At 36.5% G+C, this 19,887-nt stretch overlaps 1 protein-coding gene and 1 non-coding gene across 2 annotated transcripts in view; both read left to right on the top strand.

Annotated features, from left to right (window-relative positions):
• Window positions 1-19,887, top strand: part of AP1G1 (adaptor related protein complex 1 subunit gamma 1) — a 77,701-nt gene that overhangs the window by 50,145 nt on the left and 7,669 nt on the right. Inside the window, exons 10-21 of the mRNA XM_004431805.3 lie at window positions 1,231-1,286; window positions 2,682-2,795; window positions 5,227-5,367; window positions 6,092-6,146; window positions 10,780-10,902; window positions 11,089-11,178; window positions 11,798-11,925; window positions 12,869-12,973; window positions 13,658-13,799; window positions 13,993-14,119; window positions 18,436-18,543; window positions 18,664-18,824. Coding sequence (XP_004431862.1) covers window positions 1,231-1,286; window positions 2,682-2,795; window positions 5,227-5,367; window positions 6,092-6,146; window positions 10,780-10,902; window positions 11,089-11,178; window positions 11,798-11,925; window positions 12,869-12,973; window positions 13,658-13,799; window positions 13,993-14,119; window positions 18,436-18,543; window positions 18,664-18,824 — 1,350 coding nt within the window. The remainder of the gene's footprint in view (window positions 1-1,230; window positions 1,287-2,681; window positions 2,796-5,226; window positions 5,368-6,091; window positions 6,147-10,779; window positions 10,903-11,088; window positions 11,179-11,797; window positions 11,926-12,868; window positions 12,974-13,657; window positions 13,800-13,992; window positions 14,120-18,435; window positions 18,544-18,663; window positions 18,825-19,887) is intronic.
• On the top strand, window positions 3,079-3,164 carry LOC147913104 (small nucleolar RNA SNORD71). Its single transcript, XR_015549199.1, has one exon. It is a non-coding gene; the product is annotated as a small nucleolar RNA SNORD71 (small nucleolar RNA).

The following is a 19,887-nucleotide window of genomic DNA, read 5'->3' as shown; positions in this document are numbered from 1 at the left end:
CAAAGGATCTTGTCTGCGACAGTTATTAGGGTGGTGTTCTAATGATACTTTGCTATTTCCCTCATTTTTTTCTTATTAAATAATCGGAATTCTTCTGTAGGGAAGAATTTTCCTTCATGAATTTATTCATTCTTGTCGTCACTTATTAATATAAGAATTGCTAACCCATAGTCTTGTAAGAAACAAATTTAGTAACTACAGTACAGTATTTCTGTATACTTCTTTTTGTCTTTAACACTACAGTATGCAAATAACTTAACCAAAGTAACTTAAACAAAGTAATGTAACCAAAGTAACTTAACCAAAGCACCTTTCAAACAAAATGGTAACGTACCATATATGTTGTCCTGCACGTTACTTTTTTCACCTAACATTATCTTGGAGCTAGTCCCTATTCATGTATAGACAGCATTCTCAGTTTTAAAAAAAAATTGTGGTAGAACATACGTAACATAAAATTTACCATTTTAACCATTTTTGAGTCGGTAGCTCAGTGGCATTAAGTACATTCACATTGTTGTGCAACCAATACCACCATTTATCTTGGGAAATTTTTGTCTTTCCAAACTGAAATTCTACCATTAAACAGTAACTGCCCATTATTTCCTACTCCCAACCCCTGGCAACCACCATTCTATTTTCTGTCTGTATGAATTTGACTGCTCTAGATATTTCATACAAGTGGAATCATATGGTATTTGTCCTTTTGTGTCTGTCTTATTTCACTTACCATAGTGTCTTCAAAATTCAACCATGTTGTAACATGTGTCAGAATTCATTCTTTTTAATGGCTGCATAATATTCCATTGTATGGATGTGCCATAGTGTATTTAGCAGATTTGCTGTTAATGAACACTTAGGATGTCTCCTATCATTTATGATTACAGATAGTGTTGCAGTACATTTTTGTGTATATGTGAAGTATTTTTGTCAGATAAATTCCTAAAAGTGGAATTGTTGAAGGAGAGTATATATTTTCATTTTAAATATTTAATAGTTATTGCCAGATTTCCCTCCAAAGAGGCTGTACCAATATTATTCTTCCACTAACAATATAAAAACTTTAAAACATAATCTTCCAGCTATTACTGTTGAAATAGAATATGATTTTTTACTACCTTTAAATAAGTTTTAAGTTTCAAGTCCTCACTTCAGAGGCTAGGAAGTGATCCTTAAACAATATAAATATTTAATTTTCCTAGATTTTTAACCTATGCTATTTCTCTTTAGGTCCTAGCCATAAATATCCTTGGTCGTTTCTTATTGAACAATGACAAGAATATTAGGTAAGTCAACTGAAAAATGTCTTGTGTTTTGGTGTTATAAATTCAGTGTTTTCAAGAATGACTTTACTCAAGATCACACATGTATTGAGTGACATATCTAGAACTTCAAATCAGGATTTCTATTTTTAATCTGGTCTTAAAACTACTGTTTGTTAAGAATTTGAAGATTTGCCTCATGGCTTAATTTTTACTCTTATTTATACTATAAATCAGGAGTCAGCAAACTTTTTCTGTAAAGGACCAGATGGTCAATACTTTAGGCTCTGTGGGTCTTAAGGTCTCTGTGGCAACTACTCGACTTTGCCTCTCAGCGTGAAAGAAGCCATAGACTATGTAAATGAGATACGTGGCTCTGTTCTGATAAAAATTGTTTTATAAAACCAGACAGCAGAGAGCTGAATTTTTGCAGGTAGGCTGTAGTTTACTGACTGCTCTAAATTAAGAAGAAAAATATAACATCAGGTTGCAAATCTGGAATGTGTTTGTGAATTCCAGTTAGTTTTTTAAAGTAAATGAATTTATCAATATTATCTTTTATCTTGTTACTTTCCTATGTGTAGTATATCCTGCTTACCTTTTTTCCTCTTTTAATCAGGAGAAAATTTTCTTTCTTATCATGTTAAGCTTGAAAAACTGTGAAAATAATCATTGTATTACCTGAATTATCTTCTCCTTCCAAAAGGATTTTTTCTTTTTTTTGGTGAGGAGATTAGCCCTGTGCTAACATCCGCCAATCCTCCTCTTTTTTTTGCTGAGGAAGAATGGCCCTGGGCTAACATCCGTGCCCATCTTCCTCCACTTTATATGGGACACCGCCACAGCATGGCTTGCCAAGCAGTGCGTCGGTGCACGCCCGGGATCCAAACCGTCGAACCCTGGGCCGCCGCAGCGGAGCGCGCACACTTAACTGCTTACGCCACCGGGCTGGCCCCCAAAAGGATTTTTAAATAATTGGATCTTAAACTCAAAGGTTTGTAGGGGCAGTTTTGGTACCAGTATCAAATAAAAGCAGAGAAAATAAAAATAGTAAAATTGAAATTATTTCCTCCTACATTGCAAGCTAAGGCCTGAAAAGGCATACTTTATGCTTGTTTTGTTGTACTGTTTGGAAGAATTTGAAAGAATTGAGTCATTCGCCTTTAGAAGTTTAAATGGACTTAAGCATGAATGCAAATCTAAACCCAAGGCTTCTCCTGGTTGCCACTACTTTAGATTATGGTGTCTTTTATGCCTTTAAAATGTTGCCATTATACTTAATGTCTTTTCTTTTAAGTGTTTAAAAATGTATGCTTTCCCTTAGTCATGAGACATTTTTTTTGTCATTATTTAGGTGGAGGAGAACTGTCCTGAATTTTACATTTTAATTCTGTTCTTCTGCAACTCTGTTTCATCCAGATACGTAGCTCTGACATCTTTGCTGAAGACTGTGCAGACGGATCATAATGCAGTGCAGAGACACAGAAGCACAATTGTGGACTGTCTGAAAGATTTGGATGTCTCAATAAAACGGTAACAGATTATTGATAGTTCTCTCCCTCTGCCACCTGATAACTTTGTAATAGTTTTGAAAGTGAGAATGTTGACATTTATGTTTTTAGTCATCATTTTCACAGGTGAACTCTCTGCGGAGTAAATCCTTTTTTAGAAAGGATTGGCAGAGAGAAGTTTAGATCAACAAAGGAGGCCAATAAGGAATACTTGAGTGCACACTGAAGTTGTCCTTGGTTCTTTGATAAATAAAACAGATACAGATAAGCTGGGCAAAAGTTTCCCTAGCAAAGGTACTGTGCTTTGTGTGTTGGAGGATGAAAATATGGAGTGATCCATCGGCTAAGTGTTTTATCACGATGCTGAAACTCAAATTGCTGACAGCACACGTGTTTCTCACAGTACTTAAGCCCCAAGATACTGGAGGCAGCCGTGTTTCTTAGAACAGTGCATCTGGGAATGACTTTTAGGCAGCAGATAGCACTTTGCAAAAGGCATAAATTTTTTTCCTTGATGGAGTAACTCTACTGGTTCTCCTCTTAGAAGAACTGGAGGTGTTTATGAAACCTAGCTATAGCTGCCCTCAATGAACTTTTGGCTGTGTGTTCAAATCCAGAATATATTAGATTTGAAGTGATCTCTGAAACCATTCACCTAACAAACATTTATTGATATTGAGTTCTTGTTATTTGTAGAGAATAGGTGCTAAGTGCTTGGGCAATCTAAAGATAAGACCTAGACTCAGTAACAATAACTTTTGTGTAGTGCTTTGCAAAAGATTTGTAAGCACCCTCTCAGTTGGTTTTCAGAGCAAGCCAGTGAGAGAGACTAGGCAATCACTTCTATCTTCAACTAACAGATTAGTTAAAATGCAGTCCCAAAGGAATCAAATGACTTACTCTAACCCTTACCCCTTGTACAGGGGCAGACCTGGAAATGGAAATCAGGCCTTCTGGCTCCTTTGTGTTGTTTCCCTATAGCTTATTATTGGGCTTTGCAATTTCAAAATAAAACCTGTGTCTCTTCGACAGGCTATATAGCAATAATAGCTCTGACTCTGGAGCCAGACTGACTCATTTCAAATCCTGGCTCTGCCCTTAATAGACTGGGTCTAGTTACTTAACCTTTTAGTGCCTTAGTTGTCCCATATGTAAAATGCAGATACAAGAACACCCACTTCATAGGGCTATGCAGGATTAACTGGATTAATATGAGTAAAGTATTTAAGTACTGTATAAGAATTAGCTCCTATTGTATTTGTATAAGGATTGAATTTTTGTTGCTTGTAAATTAGCTAGGATGAAAATATTTTCTACTTATTAAATTGATAGTTTTGGAAGTCAGTTTATATGCTATGTTTAAAATTATGGACCAAATATAAAAAGATGCATATAGTAACCTTATAACTTTTATATGTTAAACATTGCCATTTTTGCCTTGGTTGCCAAATTTGATAGGCAGTTATAGAAACTTGTATTTGCTCTCATAGCACATGCCTTTTTTCCTTTTCATAGCTCTCATTCTCTCTCTCAGTTTTTTTCCCCAGCTTTATTGATATATAATTAACATATAACATTGTGTATGTTTAAGCTGTGCCATGTGTTGATTTAATACAGTTATATAATGCAAAATGATTGTCACCATCCATTAGTTAACACTTACATTAATCATGTAATTACCATTTCTTTTTTGTGGTGAGAACGTTTAAGATCTACTCTCTTAGCAATTTTCAAGATTATAATACAGTGTTATTAACTTTAATCACTGTGCTGTACATTAGATCCCCAGAACTTATTTATCTTCTAACTGCAAGTTTGTACTCTATGACCAGCATCTCCCCTTCTCCCCACTCTCCAGACCCTGGTAACCACCATCCTAGTTTCTGTTTCTAAGTGTTCAGCTTTTTTAGTTTCCATATATAAGTGATATCGTACAGTATTTATCTTTCTCTGTTTGACTTATTTCACTTAGCATAATGCCCTCAAAGTTTATTTTTATTCTAATGTTCCATATAGCTTTTGATGTAAACTATGATACATTGTCTTTGGATGGGAGTAGGTGTGATAAAAGTGACTTTATATATCACATTTTTAAGGAATAATGCAGAGGGGGTATCATTGGGTAATAATTTTGGTGCCTCTCTTTTTGACACTTTTAGGTATTCTAAATTTCAGCTTCATAGAATAGACAGTTGAACCCCAACTACCTTTTTGGTCATTAGTAGTGTATCTCTTAGGGATATTTGAAGAAAAATGTTTAATGAAGATTCAAAATATTCAAACTAACTTTGATAACTTTGGTTATCTCTCCTCCAGAGATTGAGTCACAAGATGGTGCAAGGACATTAACACATCTGCCAGTGCTTGGTGCTCGGAGAGAGCACACCTGGGGCTTTGTTTCATTCCTACTGTAAATATCATAACTGTTTTTTGTTTTGTTTTCCCCCTGCAAGGCGTGCAATGGAATTGAGTTTTGCCCTGGTAAATGGGAATAATATCCGAGGCATGATGAAGGAATTACTTTATTTTCTGGATTCATGTGAGCCAGAATTTAAAGCAGACTGTGCATCTGGAATCTTTCTTGCTGCAGAAAAGTAAGATTTAACATTTACCTTTATTGGTAAAAGATGCTTGGAACTTTTAAAAACATTTTAAAATATGGGGAAAATGTTGTAATAGCTTTTAAAACATGTAACATTTATTTCATGCTCCCAAGTAAAAATTATCTTTGAGAAGGCCATTATAGCCAGTGTTTAAGTATGCTAAGACCAAAAAAGAAAATCCCGCTTTTATAAAATCTCCACCTATGTCTGTTCTTTAACCTCTCATCTATGATGCCCTTTTTATGAAGAGAATAGAAAAGTTACAGCACCTGAATTGTGGTTCTGTGTAAAATAGGAAGAACTACCTCCAGGTTGTGGTAGTGTGGTTATTTCTCCACTTTCCACTGTGAATTTAAGGCAAAGAGTTCTTGGTCCTGGTATTGCCTGTGTGCAGGAATAATCCTTTTCTTTTTTCTTCTCTATCCTCTCCTGCCCTGACTTTATGATGTTTTCTGAGAAAGTAGAGACAGAATCCTACTTCTCAGCTCTGCGACTCCTATTGCACTATTATGTGAAACATCGGCGTTTGACAGTATGCCATTTCATCACCCTTTGAAATGGGGATTGCTGCTAGATTTGAAGATGAAATGTTTCCAAATATAATCATTTAACCAGTGAACCTAAAAAAGGCTATATGCGGGATTTTTGCAAGTCACTGAGCACAGTATAGTTCACAGATGCCAATTTTTTTTATATGGTGCCATTATTTTCTCAGGTATGCACCTTCCAAACGGTGGCATATAGACACAATTATGCGTGTTCTGACAACGGTAAGTAGCTTTTTTTTGTCAACATATACTAAGTGCTGGATGTGCTGATTAAGGCAGACAGAGGGGCCCCGTGGCGTAGTAGTTAAATGCGCGCTCTCCGCTGCTGGCGGCCCGGGTTCGGATCCCGGGCGTGCACTGACGCACCACTTGTCAGGCCGTGCTGTGGCGGCGTCACATATAAAGTGGAGGAAGATGAGCGCGGATGTTAGCCCAGGGCCAGTCTTCCAGAGCAAAAAAAAACAGGAAGATTGGCATGGATGTTAGCTCAGGGCTGGTCTTCCTTACAAAAGAAAAAAAACAGAAATTTACATGGGGCCAGCCTGGTGGTGCAAGTGGTTAAGTGTGCGCGCTCTGCTTCAGCGGCCTGGGGTTTGCCGGTTCAGATCCCGGGCGCACACCAACGCATAGCTTGTCGGGCCATGCTGTAGTGGCGTCCCATATAAAGTAGAGGAAGATGGGCACAGATGTTAGCCCAGGGCCGGTCTTCCTCAGCAAAAAAAAAGAGGAGGATTGGCAGATGTTAGCTCAGGGCCGATCTTCCTCAAAAAAAAAAAAATGGCAGACAGAGCCCTTGTTCTCATGAAGCTTACTTTCTAGTGGGGAACATAGGAAATTCAAGGGGAAATATGTATTATACTCAAGGAGGGAAAAATGCTATGAGAAACACTAAAGCAGCGTGAGGGACTCTGATGATGGCAGGGGAGGATGGGATATAGAGCGATAGGCCAGGTATTTTAGGTAGAGTAGTCAGGGCAGGTCGCTCAGAGGAGGTAACATTTAAGTAGAGAACTTAGTGAAGTGAGGAGCCATGCAAAGATTTGGGGGAAGGGTATACTGATCTGAGGGAACAGCAGGTGTTGTGAAGACCTTAGGTAGCAATAAGCTTGGCCTGCTTGTAGAGCAACAAGAAGGCAAGTGAAGCCAGTAGAGTGAGAGAGACAGAGAATGGTAGGATTAATGCAGGGGCTAGATTATATAGGGCCTCACAGGAGTTTGGATTTTATTTTGAATATGACAGGAAGCCATTGGAAGGTTTTGAATGACTAATTTATTCTGGATTTAAAATTACAGTTTTATAAGATATTCTTTTGTTGGTAGTCTTCCAGAATTTTGGAGCTTCTCTGTTTATCATTCAATTAATAGGGATTAGAGGGCCGGCCCTGTGGCTTGGCACTTAAGTGCGCACGCTCCGATGCTGGCGGCCCAGGTTTGGATCCCGGGCACGCACCGACGCACCGCTTCTCCCGCCATGCTGAGGCCGCGTCCCACATACAGCACGCACCGCTTCTCCCGCCATGCTGAGGCCGCGTCCCACATACAGCAACTAGAAGGATGTGCAGCTATGACATACAACTATCTACTGGGGTTTTGGGGGGGGGAAATAAATAAATAAAATTATTAAAAAAAAAATAGGGATTAGAGATTAAGAGTAAAAAGGAAAGTGTAGTGGCATATAAAGAAAACATAACTATCTATATCTAATTATGTCACCAGAAGTAGATACCATAAAGGAAAACATTCACAAACTTGACCACGTTAAAATTTAAAATTTGTATAGCAAAAGGAAAAAAATCTACAAATTTAAAAGGCGTTATGTTAATATTTTTAATCTGTAATTTACAGTTAATAGGAAAAATCAAACACTTTAATGGAAAAATTGGCATTTGAATAGGCAATTTACAAAAGAAGAAAGAAATGGCTAGTTAACATTGAAAAAGTACCCTTTCTAATAAAGAAATAGTAAGTAAAATAACAGTGAGGTATCATTTTTCACTTAGTACTTTTTAATCTAATTCCTAGTAGTAGTAAGAAAATAGAGTAATAGGTAATCCTTTTCACTTTTTGTGGGTTTAAAATGCTGCCATCTTTCCAGAACACAGTTCAGTCACATGTAGCAAATGTCTTAGTTTATACCTTTTACTTCACTGACTCAAGTTTAGGACTTTATCTTGGAAAAATAAAAGGACAAGTGTACAAAAATGTATATACAAAAGTATTCATCCCAGTCTTGTTTATGGTAGGGGAAAACTGGAAACAACTAGAAGTCTCCAAATGGGTATTGGTTAAGTAAATATGAAACATCTGTAGGAGGGAATGATACCATTAAATTATGATATATATATTTGTTGCTGTGGAATTCTGTCTGTGACATACTAGTTTTCTAGTTTACCTACAGTGAATTAATTTGTTAAAAGTTAATAAATATACTTAATAATGGAGAAATTATAACAAAAGGTATGATTTAGAACACACTTTTTTAGTTTTTATTAGGCTCAAAAGAAGGGAAAAATTAGAACTCCTAAGGAAAATTTTTATCAAAATTCAAAACCATTTTTTTAGTGCTCCTACTTTTCATCTTTCCAATTGACTTATATTCTCTTATTATGATCATATGATTTTTCTTCTTTATCCTGTTGACGTGCTGGATTACATTAATTGATTTTTGATTGTTGAACCAGCCTTCCGTATTAAATCCCACGTGGCTGTGGTGTAGAATTCTTTTTATATATTGTTGTATTTGATTTGCTAATATTTTTAGAGGATTTTTGGGTCTATGTTCATGAGAGATATTGGTCTATAGTTTTCTCTTCATGATGTTTTGACCCATGTGTTATTTAGTCTTGTGTTGTTTAATCTCCAACTATTTTGAGATTTCTCAGCTGTCTTTGTGTTAAACTGATTTCTAGTTTAATTCCATATGATTTCTATTCTAAAATTTAAGGTATTATTTATGGCCCAGTATGTGGTCTGTCTTGGTGAATGTTCCATGTGATCTTGAGCTAAGAATGTGTATTCTCCTGTTGTTGGATGAAGTAGTCTGTAGATGTCAATTAGATCATGTTGATGCCTTCTCTAAAACACTCTGCTTTCTCCCATTATTGTAGAATGTAAATATCTAAGTCACACCACAAATTACCTGCTTTTTAGCTTCTCACATTTCCTTTTTCACCATTTTCCGGAACTTCTCCCTCTGTCTGTGTTTCTTAACAGGAGTTGGTATCCCAAATCACCTGGGATTTTTTCTTTTTCCTTTTCTTTTCCTTTTTCGTTTTTTTCTTTTTCCTTTCCAAAGTGCACGTGGTTAGGCCTGGTCTCAGTCTTGTAAATCAGATCTGCTCTTCTGTCCAGTAATGGGAGATTTACCAAGGTGGGTTGATATTAGGCACAGGTTCCACTGTTTATATGTCCTGTGCTGCCTGGTTGTCATAATGCTCTGACAAGGCCAAGATCTAGTTTCCTCATAGGTTAAATAGCTTTACTTTGTTTCATGGTTGCAAATAGTATCTCAGGTTTCACTAGTCAAGAGGACATTAAAGAGAACAAGTTAAAAAAAATGTGGAGAATTAAATACAAAATATTTCCCATTCCTGGGACTAATGGTTGGTTCTGTAATATTTATAAACTCTAGTCTTTAAAGGACAGTGTAATGTTTTAAATAAACTCGTTTTCAAGAAGTTACTATTTATTTAATTCTTATCTTATTTAAGATGTCCTTTTGAGCTGTTCATGTACACTCCTCCCACCATCCCCCAAAATAACATGATTACTCTAGCTAGCCCATATGATTTTGACATTGGTGTTGGGGAGTTGTGGGAAGGGAGAGTTTGTTGTAATTAAGTTCCCAGTGAATGTACTTCCTAAATTTTTGAAATCTTAGGCCTTATCTGTTTACTCTGAGTAGAATAGGTCTTTCTTGAAATTTTAAACCTTTATATTTTACTTTTCTTTTGGACAAAGAGAAGATTTTACTTTGTTTTTTATAAAATTAAAAAACTTAGAATATTCATTTAAGACTTTAAAGTTTGAGCTGCTTTTGAACCTGAGAATTGGAAGCAACCTTATCTTGGAGGGTGTTTTGTAGTGTAGTCATGCATTGCCTTATGATGGGGATATGTTCTGAGAAAAGCGTCGTTAGTCTGTTTCATTGTTGTGTGAACATCATAGAGTGTAGTTACACAAACCTAGATGGTATAGCCTATTACATACCTAGGCTATATGGGACTAATCTTATGGGACCACTGTTGTAAATGCAGTCCGTCATTGACCGAAATGTCATTATGCGGCATATGATTGTAGTCTCCTTTTAACAGCAACAATAGTATTACCGGACACAAACACGGGTTCTTTTACCTGCCACACAAGAGGGGCCAAAATAAAATCTGGAATGCCAGGCTTATGGCAAGGAAAGGGGTTTATTTGGGGTATCATCAGCCAGGAGACGAGGGAGAAAAAGCCCTCAAATTCGTCTCCTAAAAGATGGGAAGCAAGGGATTTTAAAGGTTGTGAGGAATGTGGCTGCTTGTAGGGAGGGGGTAGCGTGTGGCCTTGCTACGTGGTGCCTTCCCACCAGCCTGTGATTGGCCTTGTGAGGCTGCTTGCAGGGAGGGGGATGGCAAGATAAGGGAATCTGAAGGTGGGTGTCCTTGGTTGTTTGCCTCCATGATGGATGGTGGATTCTGGTGACAGGAAGCTGAGGAGCAAGCAGGGAAGGGGGGTGGGTGCTTTTGGTTTTAACCCCATATATGCTGAGTTTAATGTAGGGGAACTGGTATCAGGGCTGGTATCAATAGTAGTTAACATTTGTTATCATTACTGTGTGTTTCTGGGGGTAACTGTCTACATTTCCTTTTAGGCAGGAAGCTATGTTCGTGATGATGCAGTCCCCAACTTGATCCAGTTAATAACCAATAGTGTGGAGATGCATGCTTACACTGTCCAGCGCTTGTACAAAGCAATTCTTGGTGATTATTCTCAAGTAAGTATTTCATTTGCCTTTTTTTCTACTTTAGAGGGGAAATTATGCTTTATTATCCTGGTATGTCCTTATTACTAACACTGTAGATGTGCCTCAGTTTTGACCTTTATGATTAGATGACCTATGATTTGCATCAATCCTTGCAAGGATTGAAGGCCTTAACAAACGATGCCTTTCTTTTGATAGCAACCTTTAGTACAAGTAGCTGCATGGTGTATAGGTGAATATGGAGATCTTCTCGTATCCGGCCAATGTGAAGAGGAAGAGCCTATTCAGGTAACCCTTGTCACTCTTGGTTAACGATGGGGAAAAATAGTGTTTTTGTTTGTAAGAGAGAGTGGTTAATGAGAAGTTGAGATTGATTCCTTGAAAATCTTTTTAAAGAAATAATACCAGAATTACATTGAGAAATCTGCCAGTTTTTGAGGTGGAACTTGTCGGGCCACCTTAGGTTCCACTTGTTAGGTTCCACCTTAGGTTCCACTCCCCATCCTATCAGACTGAATTACTTTGTTTCTCTTACTACTGGCTGATTTAAACAAGAAGAAATGGGACATGTATCCGTGTTTCCACGTGCTCATTAAAGGACTGGCTTTAGGAGAAGTTGTGGCAACAACGTTTGAACTCCATGTATCTGTTTCTTTTCTTCCTTTACTTCTGCCTCTTGAAGCTATAATACGCCTCTCAGCCCCCAATGGGTAGTTTTTTACCCACCTCCTACCTGCTTCTGGTTGATGGATCAGCTTGGACAGGTACCCTGGCAAAACACAGATTGTGTTAGAAGCTTTGGTAATGTTGGTAGGATTGCCTTTCTGGTGGCATCCTGTGATTTGATATCAGATTTATGTATTTACTGTTACAGTTCATTCTACATTGTCTTTTTTTTTCTCCCCAGGTAACAGAAGATGAAGTGTTGGATATTTTAGAAAGTGTCCTAATCTCTAATATGTCCACCTCTGTGACACGAGGTTATGCCCTCACTGCCATTATGAAGCTTTCTACTCGATTCACCTGTACTGTAAAGTGAGTATGGAGAAAAAGTAGGGTGAACAGGTTGTTGTGTAATTTTAAAAAACTTTTTATTGTGGAAAATTTCAAGCAAAGGCAAAAATAGAATAGTAAAATGAATTGCATATATTTATTACTCCACAATAACAATCATTAATTCATGATTAATTCTTATTTCATCTATACTTGGCTCCCTCTTGTCCCTGTACCCCACCATTGATTATTCTGAAAAATTATTTTGAAAAAAATCAGATTTCTAATGCCTTTTTTCTTTTTTAAAGTTGAGAGGTTATTTCCCCAATTAAAGGTTCTGGTTTATTACAATATTTTGAAATGTCTGAATAGAAAGAAAATCATGAGGGTTTTGGTGTTTTAAATCTTTAAATTCTGCTCTTTACTATTTCATATAAAAGTCCATTCTTGAATCAATTTCCCAGCTAACTATATTTAAGGCAAACTTAGTTTTCTTAGATTTTATGCTTTACTTTTTAATGTAAGGCTTGTGAAAATGATATTTTTGTCTCACTCTTTAAATTGTGAACTAGAAGAATTTGGTATCAGGTAATGACCCTTTGTTGATAAAACTCTGATGCTATGACCCTTTTATTGATAAAAGCTTATTTTAAAGTTATTAAAGAAGAAAATGAACAGTATAAATTTCTTTTATAGCAAATTAATAATTGGTACCTTTGTCTAGCAAATTTTAGAGTATGGGATGTTTAACAGACAAAAATCTATCATTACAATTAGAATAAATATAATGGTGAATGATTGTGTTGAGGTATATGTTGGATGTATGAAGGTAAAGGAAAGGTGTTGTGTTTCTGAAAAATTATGTAAATTAAGAAAAGATAAGTATTTCAAAATTTTAACCAGAAAACTCTGGTTTAAACATTATTCTTTCTGCTTGTTTATGAAGTTTCTTTTGGGTATTTGACTTTGTCATTTTATCCCAAAGCCGTATTAAGAAAGTGGTTTCCATCTATGGAAGCAGCATTGATGTGGAACTCCAGCAGAGGGCAGTAGAATATAATGCACTTTTTAAGAAATATGACCATATGAGGTAAGCAAAGAAACGAAGTAATGCTTGTGCTTCTTAGCATCCTGAACAAATTGTCATGATAATCCATAAAGAAGATTCATTCCTTGTGCTTTGTTAACTGCACTTCACAACCCTATTTAGTTCTAACTGCTTGTCTGCTTCTGTTTTGTCCATCTTCTATTCTGCCTAGCCTCTAAAGAAATAAATTAACTGTGTTCTTTCATTCCTCTTCTCCCTTTTCTTTTGGTATCGAAAGTTTGCTTCATTTTCCATTTTATTTGGTTAAAAAGTGGGAGTTGTGTTTTTTCAAGAGAATCTCATTCAAACGTCATTACTATTAATATTTTAGTGCATGTCATCTTTTTTTCCCCCCGTCTTCTGTTATGGAGTATCCTCTTCATTGGAGACTGTTAATACCTACTGATTTACCTTTCTTTCATTCCAATTTCTCTACCACTGAGAAATCCCAATCTCTTAGAATTTAGATGGACAGTTTGCCCATTCAGGGTTTCTTGCCTACCCTTAATCCAGCCAAGAATTTAGGTCATGTATTCTTGTAATCTACCTTCTATTTTAGTATGTGTGTTGGGGGATGGGGAAGGGAGATAGCTCTACCATGTTTGGCTCCAATGTAGTTCCAGTGATTGTTTTGGGTAGAGAATCTAGGTTAACTGCCTAGAATTTAACCACTTCAGATTCTTCCAGGTCTGCCCTGCTTGAGAGAATGCCTGTCATGGAAAAAGTGACCACAAATGGCCCTACTGAGATTGTACAGACAAATGGAGAGACAGAACCAGCTCCACTAGAGACCAAACCACCACCCTCTGGGCCACAGCCCACCAGCCAGGTAGCTTTTCACTTGCTTATCTGGGGATCCTGATGATCTTACAGTTCCTTATAACCTATCTCTTAGCTGATTCCCTTTAGTGTTCTTGAATTGATTGATGGTTGTCTTCCTTATTTTAAGTGTTGAAAGAGCATTGCATTAGATGTAGATTAGACCAATGACTAATCAATTGAGATATTATTTTTTTGTTTAGGCCAATGATTTATTGGATTTGTTGGGAGGAAATGACATAACACCTGTTATTCCAACTGCACCTACAAGCAAACCAGCTTCTGCTGGTGGAGAACTTCTTGATTTGCTGGGAGACATCAACCTTACAGGTGAGGCCAGACTGGAGTTCTTTAATGCTTGGATAGGGATAAAGGCCTTGGGGGAAAACTACACTGAACATAGACACATGAATCAATTGAAGATGGGAGAGGCTAAGTGAGAAGTAAGACTAGAATCTTCACAATATCTGGGATATAAGCTGCTAAGCTAATAATGCTCTAAAGATAATTCATAGGGATTCCTTAAAGTCCAGTTTTTAATTTTGGGAGAATAAATTACTCATAGTATTTTAAGATAGAAAGGGCTTTCTCTTTCAGGCTAGAAAAGAAATATATCTCAAGTCACTTTTAGTTAGTGTCCCAAGATATTACTTTTTCTAGGTTTCTTTCTATTCATAGTTAGTTTTCAAGAGATACGGCCATTTGTGGAGAATGGAGAGAGATTAACCTACTATTTCCCTCCTCCTTTTTTTCCTTCTCCTTCCCTCCCTATTATTAAAGCAATGGAAAGAGAAAATCATCCATAATTATAATATTCAAACATAACTCTTCATTTGGGAATATTTTTCTTATCTTTGTTTATGGAGTAGACATTTGTAATTGATGTGTTTAGCATTATAAACCCCTGAGTCCGAGAGTATCACTGTAGGATATAATTTCTATCTTAAGTGACTTCTTTATAAGTATAATGGAGAGTTACAGCATATATGACCTCAAGTAGAAAGCAGCCATAGGATGAGGATGTTGGGTGGTCATCTAGACTGGCTATCACAGGCTACATGATTTTTTTCCTTCCACAGCTTGTGGTTTGTATCTGTGTCTTAGAATTTCAAAATGTTACTTCTCATGTACTTTTGATTCATTCACAGATAGTCAATTTCAAATCCTCAGATGCCAAAGCTATACTGGATATATGGAAAATCAAAAAAAACCCCATGGTTAAAACTTAGTGTAGAGATGATATGCTTTACTTATTAGCATACTAACATTTCCATGTTAGTACATAGTCTTCACAATTATAATTTTAAATGGCTGTCTAATATTTCATCAAGAAGTTTATATCATTATTTACTCAATTCTTTACTATTGGGCGTTTTGTTTGTTTCTAGATTTTTCTTATCATACCAGTGCCTCAACAAATATCATCATTATTTCAATTTGTCCTTATTTTGGATTACTTTCTTAGGCTAAGTTACTTAGTCTTTCCGAATCTGTTTAATATAAGGATACTAATTACTTACCTCAGAGGATATTTGTTAGGAATGGTGACTTATTCAGTGCATGCATGACACATAGTAGGTCCTTAGTAAACGTTGTTTACCTTATCCTCAATGTATTTGGCCACCAGCTTCACTGTACAGTCATAAGTATTTTATATTATCATTTTTAAAAAGCCATAACAGGTGAAAGATTGGCCTTATTATTTTGTTAATTTTTATTTTTTAATCATAGGAAATGTTTCATATTTATCCACATATTTGTATTATACATGAATACAAGCACATGTATTATACATGAATTTCCTTTTTGCACATTCCTGTTGTATCCTTAACTCATTTATCATGAGGTCTTAATGTTTTGTTTTGTTTTTGTTCTTTATTTTTTTTGGTGAGGAAGATCAGCCCTGAGCTAACATCCATGCCAATCGTCCTCTTTTTGCTGAGGAAGACCGGCCCTGAGCTAACATCTATTGCCAATCCTCCTCCTTTTTTTCCCTTTTTCTCCCCAAAGCCCCAGTAAATAGTTGTATGTCGTACTTACACATCCTTCTAGTTGCTGTATATGGGATGCCGGCTCAGCATGGCCGGACAAGCGGTGCGTCAGTGCGCGCCCGGGATCCAAACCCGGGCAGCCAGCAGCGGAGCGCACGCACTTAACCACTAAGCCGCGGGGCCGGCCCCTGTTTTTGTTCTTACTTTCTTGTTTTCCCAGTGTTATATGAAAAAGCAAAATGATAAAATATTAAAAATTTTCTTTTCCTTATTTATAATGTGTTTTAAACGTGTTTTCCCATTTTCGTTAAATTTTTAAGTTCAGAATTTTTGAGTTCTAGATTCTTTAAGCGATCATTACAGTCATATCCTAATGCACAGTAATTTGTCAGTGGAAATTAGGAAATAAATTTAGTGTTTCCTTTTAGAGGAATTGGAGCAATGAGTTTCTGTTGTTTCCCAAACCATCTATTGTACCTTTACAGGAGAAAAAAGCTACAATTTGAGGGACTTAGGGACCCATATGTTGCCTCTATATCTTGAGTAGCCTCTGATTTTCCATGAGAACATATTTCTAAAATTGTTTTGAAAATGGGAATTGTGGGGAAATTACTAGATTAGCTTTATAAAATATAACTAGAAGAACTATATGAATATTTCTTTGTATACTTCATTGGTAATCTGTTTGCACGTTCTGTGATGTTCACATTTGTTTTAGCTTCTTGTATTTTGGTTAGCCATCTATATTTCTACCTTCTTTGCTAATTTTTAGTATATTTTAGGTATTTCAGCCTTTATTTTGTTACTGCTTTTTTAAATAATCTACTTTTAGTTAATTTCATAAGTACTTTGAAATCTATTTAAATATAAAATGCATTCTCTTTAGTTTGCTGAATTTTTCTTATGCCTCTTAGAATCCTGATTTCTCTCAGTTCATGGTCATGTTCTGTCACTTACCCTCTATTGTATGATCCTCAACTTGTTCTTATTTGGAAGGATCAAATAAAAATGGTAATATTTCTTACCCCCACTCCATACTATCCTTCCCAGAGTGTGTGTGTTAAAATTTTATTATGCAATATTTAACATCCATAAAATTCAATAAATGCCTTGATCTGCTTAGCTGGTAAAATAAAGTATTTTGAGAGTTGACATTCCATGTGTACTTTTCCCTCATCTCCTTCCCTCTTAATCTCAGAGGTAACAACTGTCTATCCTAAAGCAGTGTTTAGCTTTGACGTTTGTCATTCCTGTGCTTTTCTTGATGTAGTGTATAGTATTGTTTTGCCAATTTTTACCTTTTTAGAAATGATGTCCAACTGTGTGTGTCCTTTTACCTTGCTTTTTTGCTAAACATTGTATTTGTGAGAATAATCCATGTTAAGTGTATTTCTGTTGTATATGTACTTTATTTTGTCAATGTACCATAATTTACTTATCCGTTATCTTGATGATAGACATTTTGATTGTTTCCACTAGTTCGCTGTTAGAAGCTACCTTGCAGTACACACTTTTTGTTCCTGTCTCCCTGTGTACATATATGCAAGAATTAAAAGCATTCCTAAGAAAAGCACTGGTTTTCAGCTGGGGGAGATTTTGCCTACCAGGGGTTGGCAGTGTCTGAAGATATTTTCAGTTGTCACAACTAGGAGGATGCTACTCTCATTTAATGGGTAGAAGCCAGAGGTGCTGCTAAACATCCTACAATGCGTGAGACAGCCCCCGCAACAAAGAATCATCTAGACTAAAATTTTATTAGTTTTAAGGTTGAGGAACTTTAGTTTAGGGGTATATTCATGTTCAACTCTACTATTGCCAAATCGTTCTCCAGTTTGGTGTGGTACCAGTTTACGTTCCTATGACAGAGATTGGAAGTCCCCATTGCTCCATATTCTTGCCTGGTATTATCAGACATTGAAATTTTCACCATTCGCATGGATGTGAAGTAGTATCTCATTGTGGTTTTAAGTTCCATTTTCCTCATTACTGGTAAGATTGAGCATCTCTTTTCATAAGATGCCCCTTTCATTCAGGTTCCCTCTTCTGAGAATTGCTTGTTTATATCTCTTATTGCTTTTAAATTGGGTTATCTTTTTTTCTTATTGATTGGTAGAAAATATTTATAGTTCTGGATACTCATCCATTTGTTATTTTGTGAGGAAGATCAGCCCTGAGCTAACATCCAATGCCAATCTTCCTCTTTTTTTTTTTTTTTTTTTTTTTTGCTGAGGAAGATTGGCCCTGAGCTGACATCCCTGCCTATCTTCCTCTACTTTATATGGGACTCCGCCACAGCATGGCTTGATAAGCAGTGCGTCGGTGCGTGCCCAGGATCCGAACCTGCGGACCCCGGGCCTCCGCAGTGGAGCGCGTGCACCTAGCCACTTGTGCCACCGGGCCGGCCCCCCATTTGTTATTTTGTAGCAAAGATTTTCTCCTGTCTGTGGTCTCTGGCTCTATTTTTTTATAGTGTTTTTTGCTGAACAGAAGTTATTCATTTTAAAGTGTTCTTTCTCTTTATGGTTTAAGCTTTTTACATCTTGTTTTAAGGAATCCTTCCCTTAACCCGAGATCATAATAATTTTCTCTTGTATTTTCTTGGTGAGCTTTGTCATACTGGCTAAGATTGACTTAACGTTGGAATGTTTCCTTTAGCTGCTCCAGCTGCTGCTCCTGCCCCTGCCTCAGTCCCACCGATATCCCAGCCCCCTTTCTTGTTGGATGGGCTTTCATCACAGCCTCTCTTCAATGACATTGCTACAGGTATGATTACTGGTGTTAGCATCATTAGAGCAATGAGAGGTAGTTATTGAAGAAAGGAGGTAATAATTCTGCAAGCATTAAGCTGACTACAATAAGACTGATCTTTCTGTGCTTTCCCAGGCATCCCCTCCATCATAGCATACAGTAAGAATGGCTTGAAGATAGAATTCACCTTTGAACGGTCAAATACCAACCCCAGTGTCACAGTGATAACGATACAGGCCTCCAACAGCACAGAGCTCGACATGACGGACTTTGTTTTCCAGGCTGCAGTACCAAAGGTACTACAATATCTTCTTTGCCTTTTTCCTTTGATTAAAGATTGGCTGATTTTTTTTTCATGCATTTGGTAAGGATTATATTTTAGTGTTTGGAGATTAAATGAAATTTATAGATTAAACCCGAACTAACAATAATGTAACTATTATGGTTCATTGAAGCACGTCGCTTTTAGTGAATACTTTTTGCTCATAAAAATTGTTATGGTTAGTATTGTAAGATAAAGAAAGGACATTCTAATAGTAGTTAGTGAGAGAGCAGAATTCTACAAGATGGTCTGTTAATGCTCAGGACATTGAGGATAGGTTGGGGTTCATAATACAGTTGTAAAGACTAAAAAAGAAATTCTAAAACATGGAATTAAAGTTAATTAAGATGAGGGACTTTATTTGGTATTCTCTTCTAGTCACTGGATCAGAATTAAGTTTTTATCTCTTGATGTATAAGTGAGAGAAACATTCCTTCTTCATTAACATCTAGTTCACTATTAATACAGTGACTGCTTGTTTTCATAAATTGAAGTTTTTGTTAATACCGAATCTTAGTTTCAGGAGTCTTTATGGCCATCTTTAAATAATGAAAAGTTTTGAATGAAGAAAAATTTAGAGTGAGGAGTGGGCAAAATTTTTCTGTAAAAGACAAGATAGTAAGTATTTTAGGCTACATGATCTCTGTTGCATCTACTCAATTCTGCTGTTACAGTGCAAAAACAGCCATAGACAATATGTAAATTAAGGAATATGGCTCTGTTCCAATAAAACATTATTTATAAAAACAGATGTCGGGTCATTCTTGGCCCATGGGCCATAGTTTGCTAACCCCTGATGTCGACTAAACTAATCTGATCTCTGCAGTGACATGTGAAGTATGACATTCAGACAACACATTTTTGGAAATTGAAGACGTTTTATTTCTGGGTATTGCTGACTTTGCAACCTTCCTTGCTTTCATTTTTTAGAATAATATAGATGATTTAGAAGCAGTAGAGTGAAGTGGTTTCAATATTAGTTTATGACATTAAGCAAGTTACTTAACCTCTGTGTACCAATTTCTTCACTTGCAAAG

The sequence above is a fragment of the Ceratotherium simum genome, chromosome 30 (genome assembly GCF_057802395.1).
Source record: "Ceratotherium simum simum isolate JZ-2026a chromosome 30, ASM5780239v1, whole genome shotgun sequence".
NCBI classification, from domain to species: Eukaryota; Metazoa; Chordata; class Mammalia; order Perissodactyla; family Rhinocerotidae; genus Ceratotherium; species Ceratotherium simum.
This window is presented reverse-complemented; position numbering and strand designations above follow the sequence as displayed.